General features: G+C 40.9%; 1 protein-coding gene across 1 annotated transcript in view; it reads right to left on the reverse strand.

Moving 5' to 3' along the window:
- Window positions 1-11,538: 11,538 nt before the first annotated feature.
- Window positions 11,539-13,440, reverse strand: part of LOC140188175 (beta-1,4-galactosyltransferase 2-like) — a 58,059-nt gene continuing 56,157 nt past the window's right edge. Inside the window, exon 7 of the mRNA XM_072244182.1 lies at window positions 11,539-13,373. Within this exon, the coding sequence (XP_072100283.1) occupies window positions 13,238-13,373 (136 nt within the window). The 3' untranslated portion in view covers window positions 11,539-13,237. The remainder of the gene's footprint in view (window positions 13,374-13,440) is intronic.

Consider the following 13,440-nt stretch of genomic DNA (forward strand, 5'->3'; position numbering starts at 1 on the left):
TCCAAATATAATCCAAAATCTGCTGAAAGGTCATGGACCTTAAGTACTTTGCTGATTTTCACTTCCCAAAGATACCACCCAATTCGCTGAGTATTTCCAGCATCTTTTGATTTTATTGCCCCTAAAATAAATAACGTTTTTGACAAAATGTCGACTGCCTGCATATTTTCAGCATTTCTTTGCCTTGACACATTGGGTAGGTACACATTCACCTTGGGCTCAAAGATGTGAGAATCTCAAAGCTCCACACCAGAAAATGAAAAACAAAGACCAGGCTTTATATAACACAGAGGAATACAATTATACAGGAAATAGCTGAATTAGGTAATTCATATCCATTGATATCTGCTCTGGTATTCAATGAGATCATAAATAACCTCTAATCATATTGCTCATCATCTGCAAATCCATTGCTTCCTTCAACACCCATAAATCTATCAGTGTCTGTAATAAGTGCATTTAATTATCAAACTGCCATAGCTCTCTTGTATAGAGTTTCATCACCCTACAAATATAACAAAAAAAACATATAACCATATAAAAAAACAAGAAATTTCTCATTTTATTTGTACTGTAAAAGTCCAATCCATTATTCTGGGACTGTAATCCATAGCTGTAGTCTCCATAACAAGTGTAAGCATTCACCTTGTCACTGCATGTCTTGTACATCTCAATGAGGTCATCTCTCATTCGTCCAAACTCTTGAAAATAGAGGTCCAGCCTACTCAAACCTCTTCTCAACTGGCTGGCCTACTTTCCCTGAAATTAGTTGAGCACATCTTTGCTGCACACTTTTGATAAGAATTGGGGGGGTAATGAGACCCGAAACATTGACTGCACTTTTTCCTCCCATAGATGCTGCCTGGCCTGCCGAGTTCCTCCAGCATTTTGTGTGTGTTGCTTGGATTTCCAGCATCTGCAGATTTTCTCTTGTTCATCAGAGATGGTGGTCAGTTACAAACTGGGTTCTGATTTGCAGTCAAAGGCTGGGCCTTTTTCCTTGGAGCATTCGAGACTGAGGAGTGAGCTCATGGGGATATATATAATCAATCATTAGGGACAACATGTGAGCATTGTTTTTTCCCCCAAGGTTGGGAAGTTGAAGATTAGATTAGAAGGGAAAGGTTTAATAAGAACCCAAGGAGCAACTTATTTTTTTCTTATACAAACACAGCAGCTGATATATGTATGGAACCAGCTGCCAGAGGAAGTAATTGAACAAGTATGTTAGAAGTATGCACTGGGGTATATTTCAATGCACGCAATATATGAAATAAGGTAGATGATCTTGTAGCGCAGTTAGAGATTAGCAGGTATGACGTTAAGGGCATCAGTGTGTCATGGCTGAAAGGAGATTACAGTTGGGAGCTTAGCTTCTGAGGATATATATTGCCTAAAGGACAGGCAGGTAGGCAGAGGGAGTGGCTTGGCTCTGTTGGTAAAAAAAAATAAATCAAATCCTTAGAGGTGACATAAGATTGGAAAGCGTAGAATTGTTGTGGATAGATTTAAAAAACTGTACGTGCAAAAAGACCCTGATGGGAGTTATATACAGCCCTCTGAACAGTAGCCAGGATGTGGGCTACAAATTACAATGGGAGATAGAAAATGCATGTCAAAAGTTGAATGTAACGATAGTCATGGGAGACTTCAATGTGTAGGTAGATTGGGAATATCAGGATGTGCTGATTTTGGATTCCAAGAGAAAGATTTTGTAAAATGCCTACAAAATGGCCTTTTAGAGCAGCTTGTGGTTGCTCAGGGATCAGTTATTCTGGATTGGGTGTTGTGAATTACTTGATTAAGGAGCTTGAAGCAAAGGAACCCTTGGGAGACAGTGATCATATGATAGAATTCACCCTGCAGTTTGAGAGGGAGAAGCAAAAGTTAGATGTATCATTATTACTGTGGAGTAAAGGGAATTACAGAGGCATGAGAAGAGAGCTGGCCAAAGTTCATTGGAAGGTGACTCAAACAGGGAAGAAGGCAGAGCAGCAATGGCTGGAGTTTCTGGTAGCAATTCAGAAGGTGCAGGGTAGATACACCCTAGAGAAACATTCTAAAGGCAGGATGACACAACCATGGCTGACAAGGGAAGTCAAAGTCAACATAAAAGCAAAAGAAAGGACAAATAATAGAGAAAAATTAGTGGGAACCTAAGAGGATTGTGAAACTTTAAAAAAACAACCGAGGCAATTAAAAAAGCCATAGAGTGAAAAGATGAAATATGAAGGCAAGCTAGCCAATAATTTCAAAGAGGATATAAAGAGAGTAAAAGAGAGGAGAGTGGACATCGGACTGCTGGAAAATTATGCTGGACAGATAGTAATGTGGCACAAGGAAATAGCAGACAAACTGAGTATGTATTTTTCATTAGTCTTCCCTGTGGAAGATACTAGCAATATGCCGGATGTTCAAGAGTATTGGGACAGAAATGAGTATGGTTGCTTTTAATTAGGGAAAGGGTGCTTTGGAAGCTGAAAAGTCTGAAGGTAGATAAATCATCTGAACCAGATGGACTATACCGAGGGTTCTGAAAGAGGTAGCTGAAGAGATTATGGAAGCCTTAGTAATGATCTTTCAAGAATCACTAGATTCTGGCCTGGATCCAGAGGACTGGAAAATTGCAGAAGTCACTCCACTCTTTAAGAAAGGAGGGTGGCAGAAGAAAGGAGATATAGGCCAGTTAGCCTGACCTCAGTGGTTGGAAAAATGTTGGAGTCTATTATTAAGAATGAGGTTTTGGGGTACTTGCTAAATGTTACCAGAAGATAGGAGAAGGGGATTGAGAGGAAAATGGATCAGCATGCTCAAATGGTGGGTAAACTTGATGGACTGAATGGCCTAATTCTGCTCCAATGGCTTATGGTCTGATTTTGATGTCAAGAGCATTTGAAAGGATATGGGCTAGGTGCTGGGAAATAGGATTAGCTTGAATATATATCTTGGTTGGCACCACCAAACATGAGCAGAAGGGCTATGTACTCTGACTATCAAAGCCTGCAATCTTGAGAGTGACCTATTTATTCATATTCTTCATTCATTAATGCTCAAGCCACACCACCATATTGCAAGATTTGCATGATATAACCCACTATGTGGATCTGTGTCAGAATGCCTTTTATAAATCCAAATACTTCACATCCACACACATTACATACTGCATTCAGTAAGGTCATTGAAATCTCTGCACTGTGTTCCTGGCCTACTTAATTGCCAGGTTTATACAGAAAATCCACATCTCATTAAATTTAAATTAAATTTTCTTTGAAAATGTTTCATCAGCAAAGGATAACAATTTTCTTTCATTAGCCAGAAAAAAACAACATTCACTGGCTCACCCCACAACTACCCCACTGGTAGAAACACAGAAAACCTACAGCACAATACAGGCCCTTCGGCCCACAAAGCTGTGCTGAACACGTACTTACCTTAGAAATTACCTCGGGTTACCCATTGCCCTCTATTTTTCTAAGCTCCATGTACCTATCCAGGAGTCTTTTAAAAGACCCTATCGTATCCGCCTCCACCACTGTTGCCGGCAGCTTATTCCACGCACTCACCACTCTCTGCGTAAAAAACTTACCCCCGACATCTCCTCTGTACCTACTTCCAAGCACCTTAAAACTGTGTCCTCTTGTGTTAGCCATTTCAGCCCTGGGAAAAAGCCTCTGACTATCCACACGATCAATGCCTCTCACCATCTCTATCAGGTCACCTCTCATCCTCTGTCATTCCAAAGAGAAAAGGCCAAGTTCACTCAACCTATTCTCATAGGGCATGCTCGCTAATCCAGGCAACATCCTTGTAAATCCCCTCTGCACCCTTTCTATAGTTTCCACATCCTTCCTGTAGTGAGGTGACCAGAACTGAGCACAGTACTCCAAGTGGGGTCTGACCAGAGTCCTATATAGCTGCAACATTACCTCTCGGCTCTTGAACTCAATCACACGATTGATGAAGGACAGTGCACCATATGCCTTCTTAACCACACAGTCAACCTGTGCAGCAGCTTTAAGTGTCCTATGGACTCGGACCCCAAGATCCCTCTGATCCTCCACACTGCCAAGAGTCTTACCATTAATACTACAAACGTATATTCTGCCATCATTTTTGACCTACCAAAATGAACCACCTCACACTTATCTGGGTGTAACTCCATCTGCCATTTCTCAGCCCAGTTTTGCATCCTATCAATGTCCCGCTGTAACCTCTGACAGCCCTCCACACTATCCACAACACCCCCAACCTTTGTGTCGTCAGCAAATTTACTAACTCATCCCTCCACTTCCTCATCCAGGTCATTTATAAAAATCACGAAGAGAAGGGGTCCCAGAACAGATCTCTGAGGCACACCACTGGTCACCAACCTCCATGCAGAATATGACCCATCTACAACCACCCTTTACCTTCTGTGTGCAAGCCAGTTCCGGATCCACAAAGCAAGGTCCCCTTGGGTTCCATGCCTTCTTACTTTCTCAATAAGCCTTGCATGGGGTACCGTATCAAATGCCTTGCTGAAATCCATATACACTATATCTACGGCTCTACCTTATTCAACATGTTTAGTCACATCCTCAAAAAATCCCTTCAGGTTCGTAAGGCATGACCTGCCTTTGACAAAGCTATGCTGACTATTCCTAATCATATTATGCCTCTCCAAATGTTCATAAATCCTGCCTCTCTGGATCTTCTCCATCAACTTACCATCAACTGAAGTAAGACTCACTGGTCTATAATTTCCTGGGCTACCTCTACTCCCTTTCTTGAATAAGGGAACAACATCCACAACCCTCCCATTCTCTGGAACCTCTCCTGTCCCCATAGTTGATGCAAAGATCATTGCTAGAGGCTCAGCAATCTCATCTCCTGATTCCCACAGTGTCCTGGGGTATATCTTGTCTGGTCCCTGTGACTTATCCAACTTGATGCTTTCCAAAAGCTCCAGCACATCCTCTTTCTTAATGTCCATATGCTCAAGCTTTTCAGTCCGCTGTAAGTCATCCCTACAATCGTCAAGGTCCTTTTCCATAGTGAATACTAAAGCAAAGTATTCATTAAGTACCTCTGCTATCTCCTCCGGTTCCATACACACTTTTCCATTGTCACACTTGATTGGTCCTATTCTCTCATGTCTTATCCTCTTGCTCTTTACATACTTGTAGAATGCCTTGGCGTTTTCCTTAATCCTGCCTGCCAAGGCCTTCTCATGGCCCCTTCTGGCTCTCCTAATTTCATTCTTAAGCTCCTTCCTGCTAGCCTTATAATTTTCTAGATCCCTATCATTACCTAGTTTTTTGAACCTTTTGTAAGCTTTTCTTTTCTTCTTGACTAGATTTTCAACAGCTTTTGTACACCATGGTTCCTGTAACCTACCATCCTTTCCCTGTCTCATTGGAACATATCTATGCAGAACTCCATGCAAATACCCCCTGAATATTTGCCATATTTCTGCTGTACATTTCTCTGAGAACATCTGTTCCTAATTTATGCTTCCAAGTTTCTGCCTGATAGCTTCGTATTTCCCCTTACGCCAATTAAACGCTTTCCTAACTTGTCTATTCCTATCCCTCTCCAGTGCTATGGTAAAGGAGATAGAATTGTGATCACCATCTCCAAAATGCTCTCCCAGTGAGAGATCTGACACCTGATCAGGTTCATTTCCCAATACCAGATCAAGTACAGCCTCTCCTCTTGTAGGCTTATCTACATACTGTGTTAGGAAACCTTCTTGAGCACACCTAACAAACTCCACCCCAATTAAACCCCTCACTCTAGTGAGATGCTAATAAATATCGGGGAAATTAAAATCCCCCATCACGACAACCCTGTATTTACTGTACTGTTCCAGAATAGATGCCTCCTCAAATAACTTAAGTATATTAAAGACTTTCCCCTTAAACACATGTTGACCATTTAATTATTTTCTAAATGCTGTAAAATCACATCCATTCTAATGGATTCCACCATTTCCTAACTACTAACATCAAACTAACAGATTTAGTTTCTTTTTTCTCCTCTCCTGTTTACAGTTATTTTTAAATAGTGGGTAGACAAATTTATTACCTTTAATCTGTAGTGAATTATTGTAGGATCTATATCATTTCGGAAGCTCCAACATTCAGTGCCACAGATGGTTTTGGAGGCCAAGTCATTGCATATGTTTATAGTGGAGGTTGATAGGTTCTCGATTAGTCAGGGTGTCATAGGGTACAGGGAGGAGGCAAAAGGATGGGTTGAGAAGGATAATAAATCAGCCATGATGGGATGGCACAGACTCAATGGGCCGAATGGCCTAATTCTGCTTCTTTGTCTTATGGTCTTATTCATTTCAAAGACCTATGGGTTAGTAGGTTAACTGGTGACTTGGGTGTAATTGTACAGCATGGGCTCATTGGGATGTATATCTAAATAAAATAATAACCAATGCATTCACTATCTCCATAGGCACAAAGCCCTTGGAATGAGATCATGAGATAAAGTCATAGAACACTACAGATCAGAAACAGGTCCTTCGGCCCATCTAGTCAATGCCAAACTCTTAATTTGCCCAGACAATAGACCTCCATTCCCCTCCCATCTACATACCTATGCAAACTTCTTTTAAGTTTCGAAATCGAATCTGCATCCATCACTTCCACAGATAGCCTGTTCCACTCTCTCACCACTCTGTGTGAACAAGTTCCCCCTCATGGTCCCCTTAAATATTTCACCTTTAACCCATGACCTCAAGTTCTAGTCTCACTCAAACTCAGTGGAAAAAGCCTGCTTACAATTACCCTGTCTCCACCCCTCATAATTTTGTATAACTCCATCAAAACTCCCCTCATTCTCCTACATTCCGGGGAATAAAATCCTAACCTATTCAACCTTTCCCTGTAACTCAGGCCCTCAAGTCCTGGCAACATCCTTGTAAATTTTTCTGCACCCTATCATTCTTATTGACATTAGTATGAATAGTTTTGAGGGAATACCATACCACCTATGAAAATTTTGTAAATGTGACACTTTGCCACATATTCCTTCTGGAGGGTACTGAACCTCAAGAAAGCTATCTAAAGAATTCTTCTACCTCGATCAACATTTTTCCAACAAGCAAAAAGTGAACTATTTTGCCCTCTTGCTGTGATGGTTGGTTGAAAAATGGACTCCCTAACAACAGGAACTACTCTTTCAAAAAAGTGGCTTTAAAACCATATTCTAAATGTGGAGAGGCATCTAAATCTAGCTTACCCATTTGTTCATTGCAGGACCAGAATCAGCCTGGACTTACACAACTCAGATACGGCCAACTTGAGTTCATCTGTACATTTTCTAATCTTGTGCATTTTCTCATATGGAGTGGGTTAACCGCATAAACAGGCATATATTCCTTACAACATTTTTGCCAGTGTGGGCTGTGGTTTCTAAATAAAAGATGTTTCTGCCTCGTGAGGAGGAAATTACTTTAGTATGCATTGGGTTGGCATCAGTTGCAAGCATCAGCTAGCCCCCACAAATGCCCTTTCCCACGTTGTGCACTATGTTCTGTAAACTCATTAAAATCTTTCCACTTAAGAGTTCCTGACCTGTTTAATTGCAAGTTTAATGCAGAAAATTCATAGTTCATCAAATTTAAATTAAACTCTCTTTGAAAACATTTCCTCAGTAAAGGGCAACTTGTCTTTCATCAGTCAGAATAAAAGAATATTTTCATTATTCATAAAAACACATGATTCATATCCATTATAGTGCAAACTCTCGCAAAGGCTAATATGGGGGACTTGCATACTCAGGTCCTCTACTGGTGGACAGTTAACTCAGAAATCCCAACAACAAATGTGATACCAAATGTAACGTATGTTCTATGCAGACATTACTCAGTTCAACACTTGCTGAATGTTTCCAGCACTTTGTTTTTTTTATTGCACATTTCAAGTTTAATTCCAAAAAGAGTGTAGTAATATTGATTTAAAGAACAACATGCTATATGGAAAAACTTTGACTGTAGCAAACCCCAAACATTGCAGATCTTGTTTAATTCCAAAAAGAGTGTAGTAATATTGATTTTAACAACATGCTATATGGAAAATTTTGACCATTTAGCAAACCCCAAACATTGCAGCTCTTTTATGCAAAAACTAATTAAGTTACACCACCTGCTCTTTTATTTCATTACTGTCACTTAGAGGCCCAAAAAGCTGCTTTCAGCCAAGTTCCTTTTCAGTACAACTTCCTGTTTAGTATACTGAATTACATTCTTAGTGTGTGATCTCCTTTTGTGCTGTTTGCAGATCATTAGGACTGCATGATTCATCTTGAGCTTGCACTTTCCTCTCATTTTAATTCTCTGATCTACCTTTGACCTCTAACATTTTTCAAATAAAGCTCAACATTAGGTCAAGGAAAGCAGCTCATCCTCCAGCTTAGCACGTTACAACTTTCAGGACTCAGTTCTGGATTCAGCAAATTCTGATGGTCATCAATTCCAGTTTTCATTCAGTTTTCTCTCCTTCCTATGGCATTTCAAATTCCATTCATCTTATGCCTCCCGCATTAATAAATAGTTTTCACTCCCTTTTTTCAGCCAACACTACCTGTCCCAACTACTCGTACCCCTACTCCATCACTGACCTCCCCCATGCATGATTACACATCTTCCCCTGCAATTCCAGCCAATGTCAGTTCTAATTCTTCCCTATTCTAATGGATGATCATTGAACTGAAACCCTGGTTCTCTCTCCACAGTTGATGCCTGAACTCTGGAGTATTTCCAATACTTTTTTCATTTTATTCCTCTATCTTGTAAGGATCCCTCAAATTTAATAATGGAGTTTTGAAACCATATTTTTCCATAATCCTAGGTAGAAATGCCTAAAATGCATCAATTACTTTGTAAGTAATCCAATGATGAAAGCAGATAGAATAATATATCATATGCAGAACTACTGAAGGGTCTTGGCCGATATGTCTACTGTTTATTCCCTTCCATAGATGCTGCCTGACTTTGAGTTCCTCCAGCATTTTGCGTGTGTTACTCAATATTTCCAGAATTTCTTAAATTGGACAGAATTGGCAAGCTGCAGGATTTAAATGGCAGTACAGACCAATCCAATAGAAATTTATAGCATATTCAAAGTCCCTCTTGTTAAGCTCGTTTGGACATTCCCAGGCTAATACAAAAGCATTCCCATTGTGGTATTATATTCTCACCACTCGAAGCCAAAAGATGGAAAGACAGAAAAGGAAGTCATGATTAGGAAATTAGACTGGAGCAAGCTAATGGAAAATTTACCTTGCATTTAACAACTCCACTGGATCTTGTTATTGGGTGATTGAAAGTGTTTCAATCTCCTCCAACAGCATTGTTCCCCATCACAAACAAGAGAAAATCAGAGCAAAACACACAACACACTGGAGGAACTCAGCAGGCCATGCAGCATGTAGGAAAAGAGTATAGTTGACTTTTCGGGTCGAAACCCTTTGGCAGCATGTTCCTGTTGTTGAATGCCATCGACTCTGCTGACCCTATGGTTAGTATAGTTTTCGTGGCAAGACACAGAAGTAGATTGCCAGGTCTTTCTTCTGCACAGATACTGCTGCTGCCCAGGTTGGGACCCGGCTGGATTTGAATTCAGCCCTCAAAGTCCAGTGCTAATCCCACTACACCACCAGCCAGCCCGTTTCTGGGAACAAAAACTGGCTGAAATGTTCTGCTAGACAAGTCTTATTCATGGATCTTTGGAGAAGGTAGAAAGGGGCCCCCAGGATCAGAGATGTACAGAGCCAAAGGCTATTATTCTCCAGAGGAAATTAAGTCAGTGTCTGATGTTCAGTGTGTGATCATCTTTAAGAGGGAGCCATAAAGAAGCTTCAGAGGATTTCCATCCAACTCTGAGGCAGAGGTCAATGCCACTTTCCTTAGCAACATTGGAGACAATGTTGGAGTTGGTCCTTAGTGAGTGGAGTACTCCCAATTCAGAAGGGGTAGGTTAGAGAGAGGGTAAAGGCAGTGAGAAATTAATGGAACACTAGGGAGATTGTAACACCATGAGAGTGGGTGTGGCCATCAGAGGCCTCTGCACTCGAGTGATCGCGCTCTCTATGGTGAGAGTTTGTTCCCGATTCTCGAGTTGGGGCAAACTCAAAATAACTGTGGTGCTGCAGTCTAACATAGAAACAGCAAGCTGTCGGCTTCTCCTCTTGAGGCAGCAGGAATGATAACTCTCTCTCCCCCCCCCCCCCCACCCTCGATAGTGAGACAGGGAGCCTGGAGGATGTTAAACTGTTGGGACAAACGGTGGTGTTTGAGGGACCAGATCACAAACTCTTTGGGGGCTTTGCTATAGTTTGCTTGGTGGGTAGGTAGTGGTGGTGGCTGATGCTTTCTGCTGCCTGTTGTGTGTGTGGGGGTCTTTGGGGTTCTACTTTTTTCTGTTATTCATTCTTTGGGGTTTTTCTTCTGTTTTGTGGATGTCTACGAAGAGTAAGAATTTCAGGCTGTATACATTCTCTGATATTAAATAGAACCATTGAACATCAATATCAAAACAATAGTTAGCAATGAATAGATAAGGCTGTAAAATATAGGAGCAGAATTTGGCCCATCAAGTCTGCTCCACCATTTCATCATGGCTGATCCATTTTTCCTCTCAGCCTCAATCTCCTGCCTTCTCCCTTCATGCTCTGACCAATCAGGAATCTATCTACCTCTACCTTAAATATATATCAAGTCTTGGCCTCTACAGCTGCCTGTGGCAACGAATTCCACAGACTCACCACTCTCTGGCTAAAGAAATTCCTCCTCATCTGTGTTCCAAAAGGATGCCCCTCTATTCTGAGTCTGTATTCTTCGATCTTAGACTCTCCCATCATAGGAAACATCCTCTCCACATGCACTCCATCAAGGGCTTTCACTATTGAAGGGAGGGGTAAATCCACATTGCTAGATATGCAATCTTTGATCACTGAAAGAAATGAAAAAACATCCTTGCCTGAATCATCAAACGTGCCAACGGAGGTAGTAGTCTAGGGACACCTTGAGACAGAAAGAGTCAGTGAAAGAGTAACAGGAGATTGAGAACAATGATTCAAGAATGTTGAACATCATGAACATACCTCTAAATCCCAGTGCACCTGAAACATGAAAGATGGAATTTCAATTGGAAGCCATGTGGCTTTGGAGAACGTTTGCGAAGTAAAGATGTGGTGGTGAAAACAAGTTTTAGTCAATGTTTTAACAAGAATTCAAATGGAAGCAGAAAACTTCGGAGTTTTCAGAAGAACAACATTTCTTCCCCTGCACCAGAGGACATCTGCAGTGTCCCTTATACTCCTTCCTTCAGCAAGCACTGGGAACTGGAGGTTGACCTTTCTCAATCTAGGTGGCCCAGCTACTTGCCGGATTGAACAACTGAGGCCACAGGGCAAGTGGAGTTAGAAAAATGAGAATCAGAGGTTGCCACATATGTGGATGAATATTACTTCAGTCAGGGCAAAATCTGAGTCATATTTTCTCAGAACTTGGAACCAATAAAACTACAAAGAAATAAAATAATCAACAGTCCATTAAAAATATATTTCACACATCTCCCATATCATTCATAATACAATCGCCATAAAACCTGCAGAGTTTGTTTTCTCGCTCTGCTGTACATTTAAATAAATATCATTCCATTTTACAAATAAGTTTAATTTATACATTTTTGCAGAGTTATCTTTGGTTCATTTACAACTGTTGCTTTTTTTTAAAAAAAAAGTTACGAACAGTTCAGCAACTCAAAAGCAAGAGATGTTGCACAATGGTCAGCATGCTTTCAATGAGCTTTTCATCACTGCCATTGACTGGAAGTAATGTGAACAACGTTGCTCCAGGAACATGGGTGGACACTGTATTTGGAGGATTAAAAAGATTTCAGTCTTTAATCACCTCTCCCTATCCCAGTTAAATAGTGTAGCTGTAGTGGCAAATATTTCAAACATAAATTGTAGGACGTTAAAGAGGATGCAAAGCAGAAATTCAGTTGGTCAACTATCATGATTATGGAATTTACAGAATGCCTTGTAAACATGGAATATAAAGTTGGAGAACACATAGTGTTCATTTCGAGGTGCTCATCTGATAACAACTCTGCTCAGTGGAAGACTGAGTCTGAAAGCTACATAAGATCACAGATTCAATGCAGGCTCAGTACAGAGATGGTTAAGGTCGATTGTGTGTCTGAGTAACCTTGTCTCTACAACGAAAGAAATTCCAGCCAGGTCTTTCCCTCCCTCAATTCTGATTGGACAGCCCACATCTCAACTTCTGAGTTGAGACTTGAATCTACTATTATTGGATTACACTGATCTTGAATATCACATGCTACAAATGGGCACTTCTGTGAAGAGCAACAGGGTAACCAGTGCCAAAGGAATATTACTCCACATTGATCAGCACCTTTAAAGAGACGGGGCCTCTGCAAATTGACAGAGAACTGAGTGCCAGCATGACGGATGCAACAGTCAAGGTCACTTTGGACAGGGGTGATGGGATGTGTGACTGTGGTCTTAGTGGTGGTGGTGGGGGTGGGTGGAGACAACCTATACAAACTGCGATAGACCTCTGCTCCCCATCATCAGCAGAACCATCCCACATGTCAACAATGAGCTTAACGTCACCCAGGAAAAATAAAAGTAATGAATCAGCAAAATAAAACACGAGCCATTCCCAAGAGTTGATAGAGTCCAAGAGGGACCAAAGAACTCTCATCCCTCCTCTTTAGACTTGGTTACTAGCCAGATAGAGGTGGAGGAGGAACTGCAAATGAGAGAATGTTACCTGCAAGTCGTCATCCTCCTTGAATCCTACAATCCAACAGATTCCACCCCTTTATATCCAAACTAAAGGTGAAAAATACTTGAAAAATGAATGACAGAATCAATGCAAGATATCACTGAGTCAAGAGCAAGAGCTCATTCACAACCTCTTGCTATTTTCATTATTGAGCAGCATTAGGGAGCCCTCTCTCTGCTCAAGAAAAGGTTGTGGCAGACACATTTTAATAGCCTCTTCCCCCATATCTACAGAAGCAAGAGACGATGGATCACTTCCTTTAAAGTGAGGAGACTTGAGTCATTTAGCATGTGTGTCATTCGTGTGTTTAAGTGTCTGAACAGTGGTCTGAGGCAGCGTATACACACACGCACACACACACACTCACTCTTCTTTGGTTAATTCCACTCGTAATGGTGGTGGTAAAGGCACTCTTCCACTTCTCTACGATGGAGGTTTTCCAATATCAACTGTAATCTTCGTGAAAAGTTGGGTTTTTTCTATTTTGATGACTGAATATTTAAGGGATTTGTAGCCATCATGGTGCCTTGTGAATTTCATCCTGTTATAAACAACATAACTGGAAAAACAGAAAAAGTTAGTTAAGACACTGATATTGAATCTTGTATTAAGACATGATTTAGGCT

Source organism: Mobula birostris, chromosome 26, assembly GCF_030028105.1.
Source record: "Mobula birostris isolate sMobBir1 chromosome 26, sMobBir1.hap1, whole genome shotgun sequence".
Lineage (NCBI taxonomy): Eukaryota > Metazoa > Chordata > Chondrichthyes > Myliobatiformes > Myliobatidae > Mobula > Mobula birostris.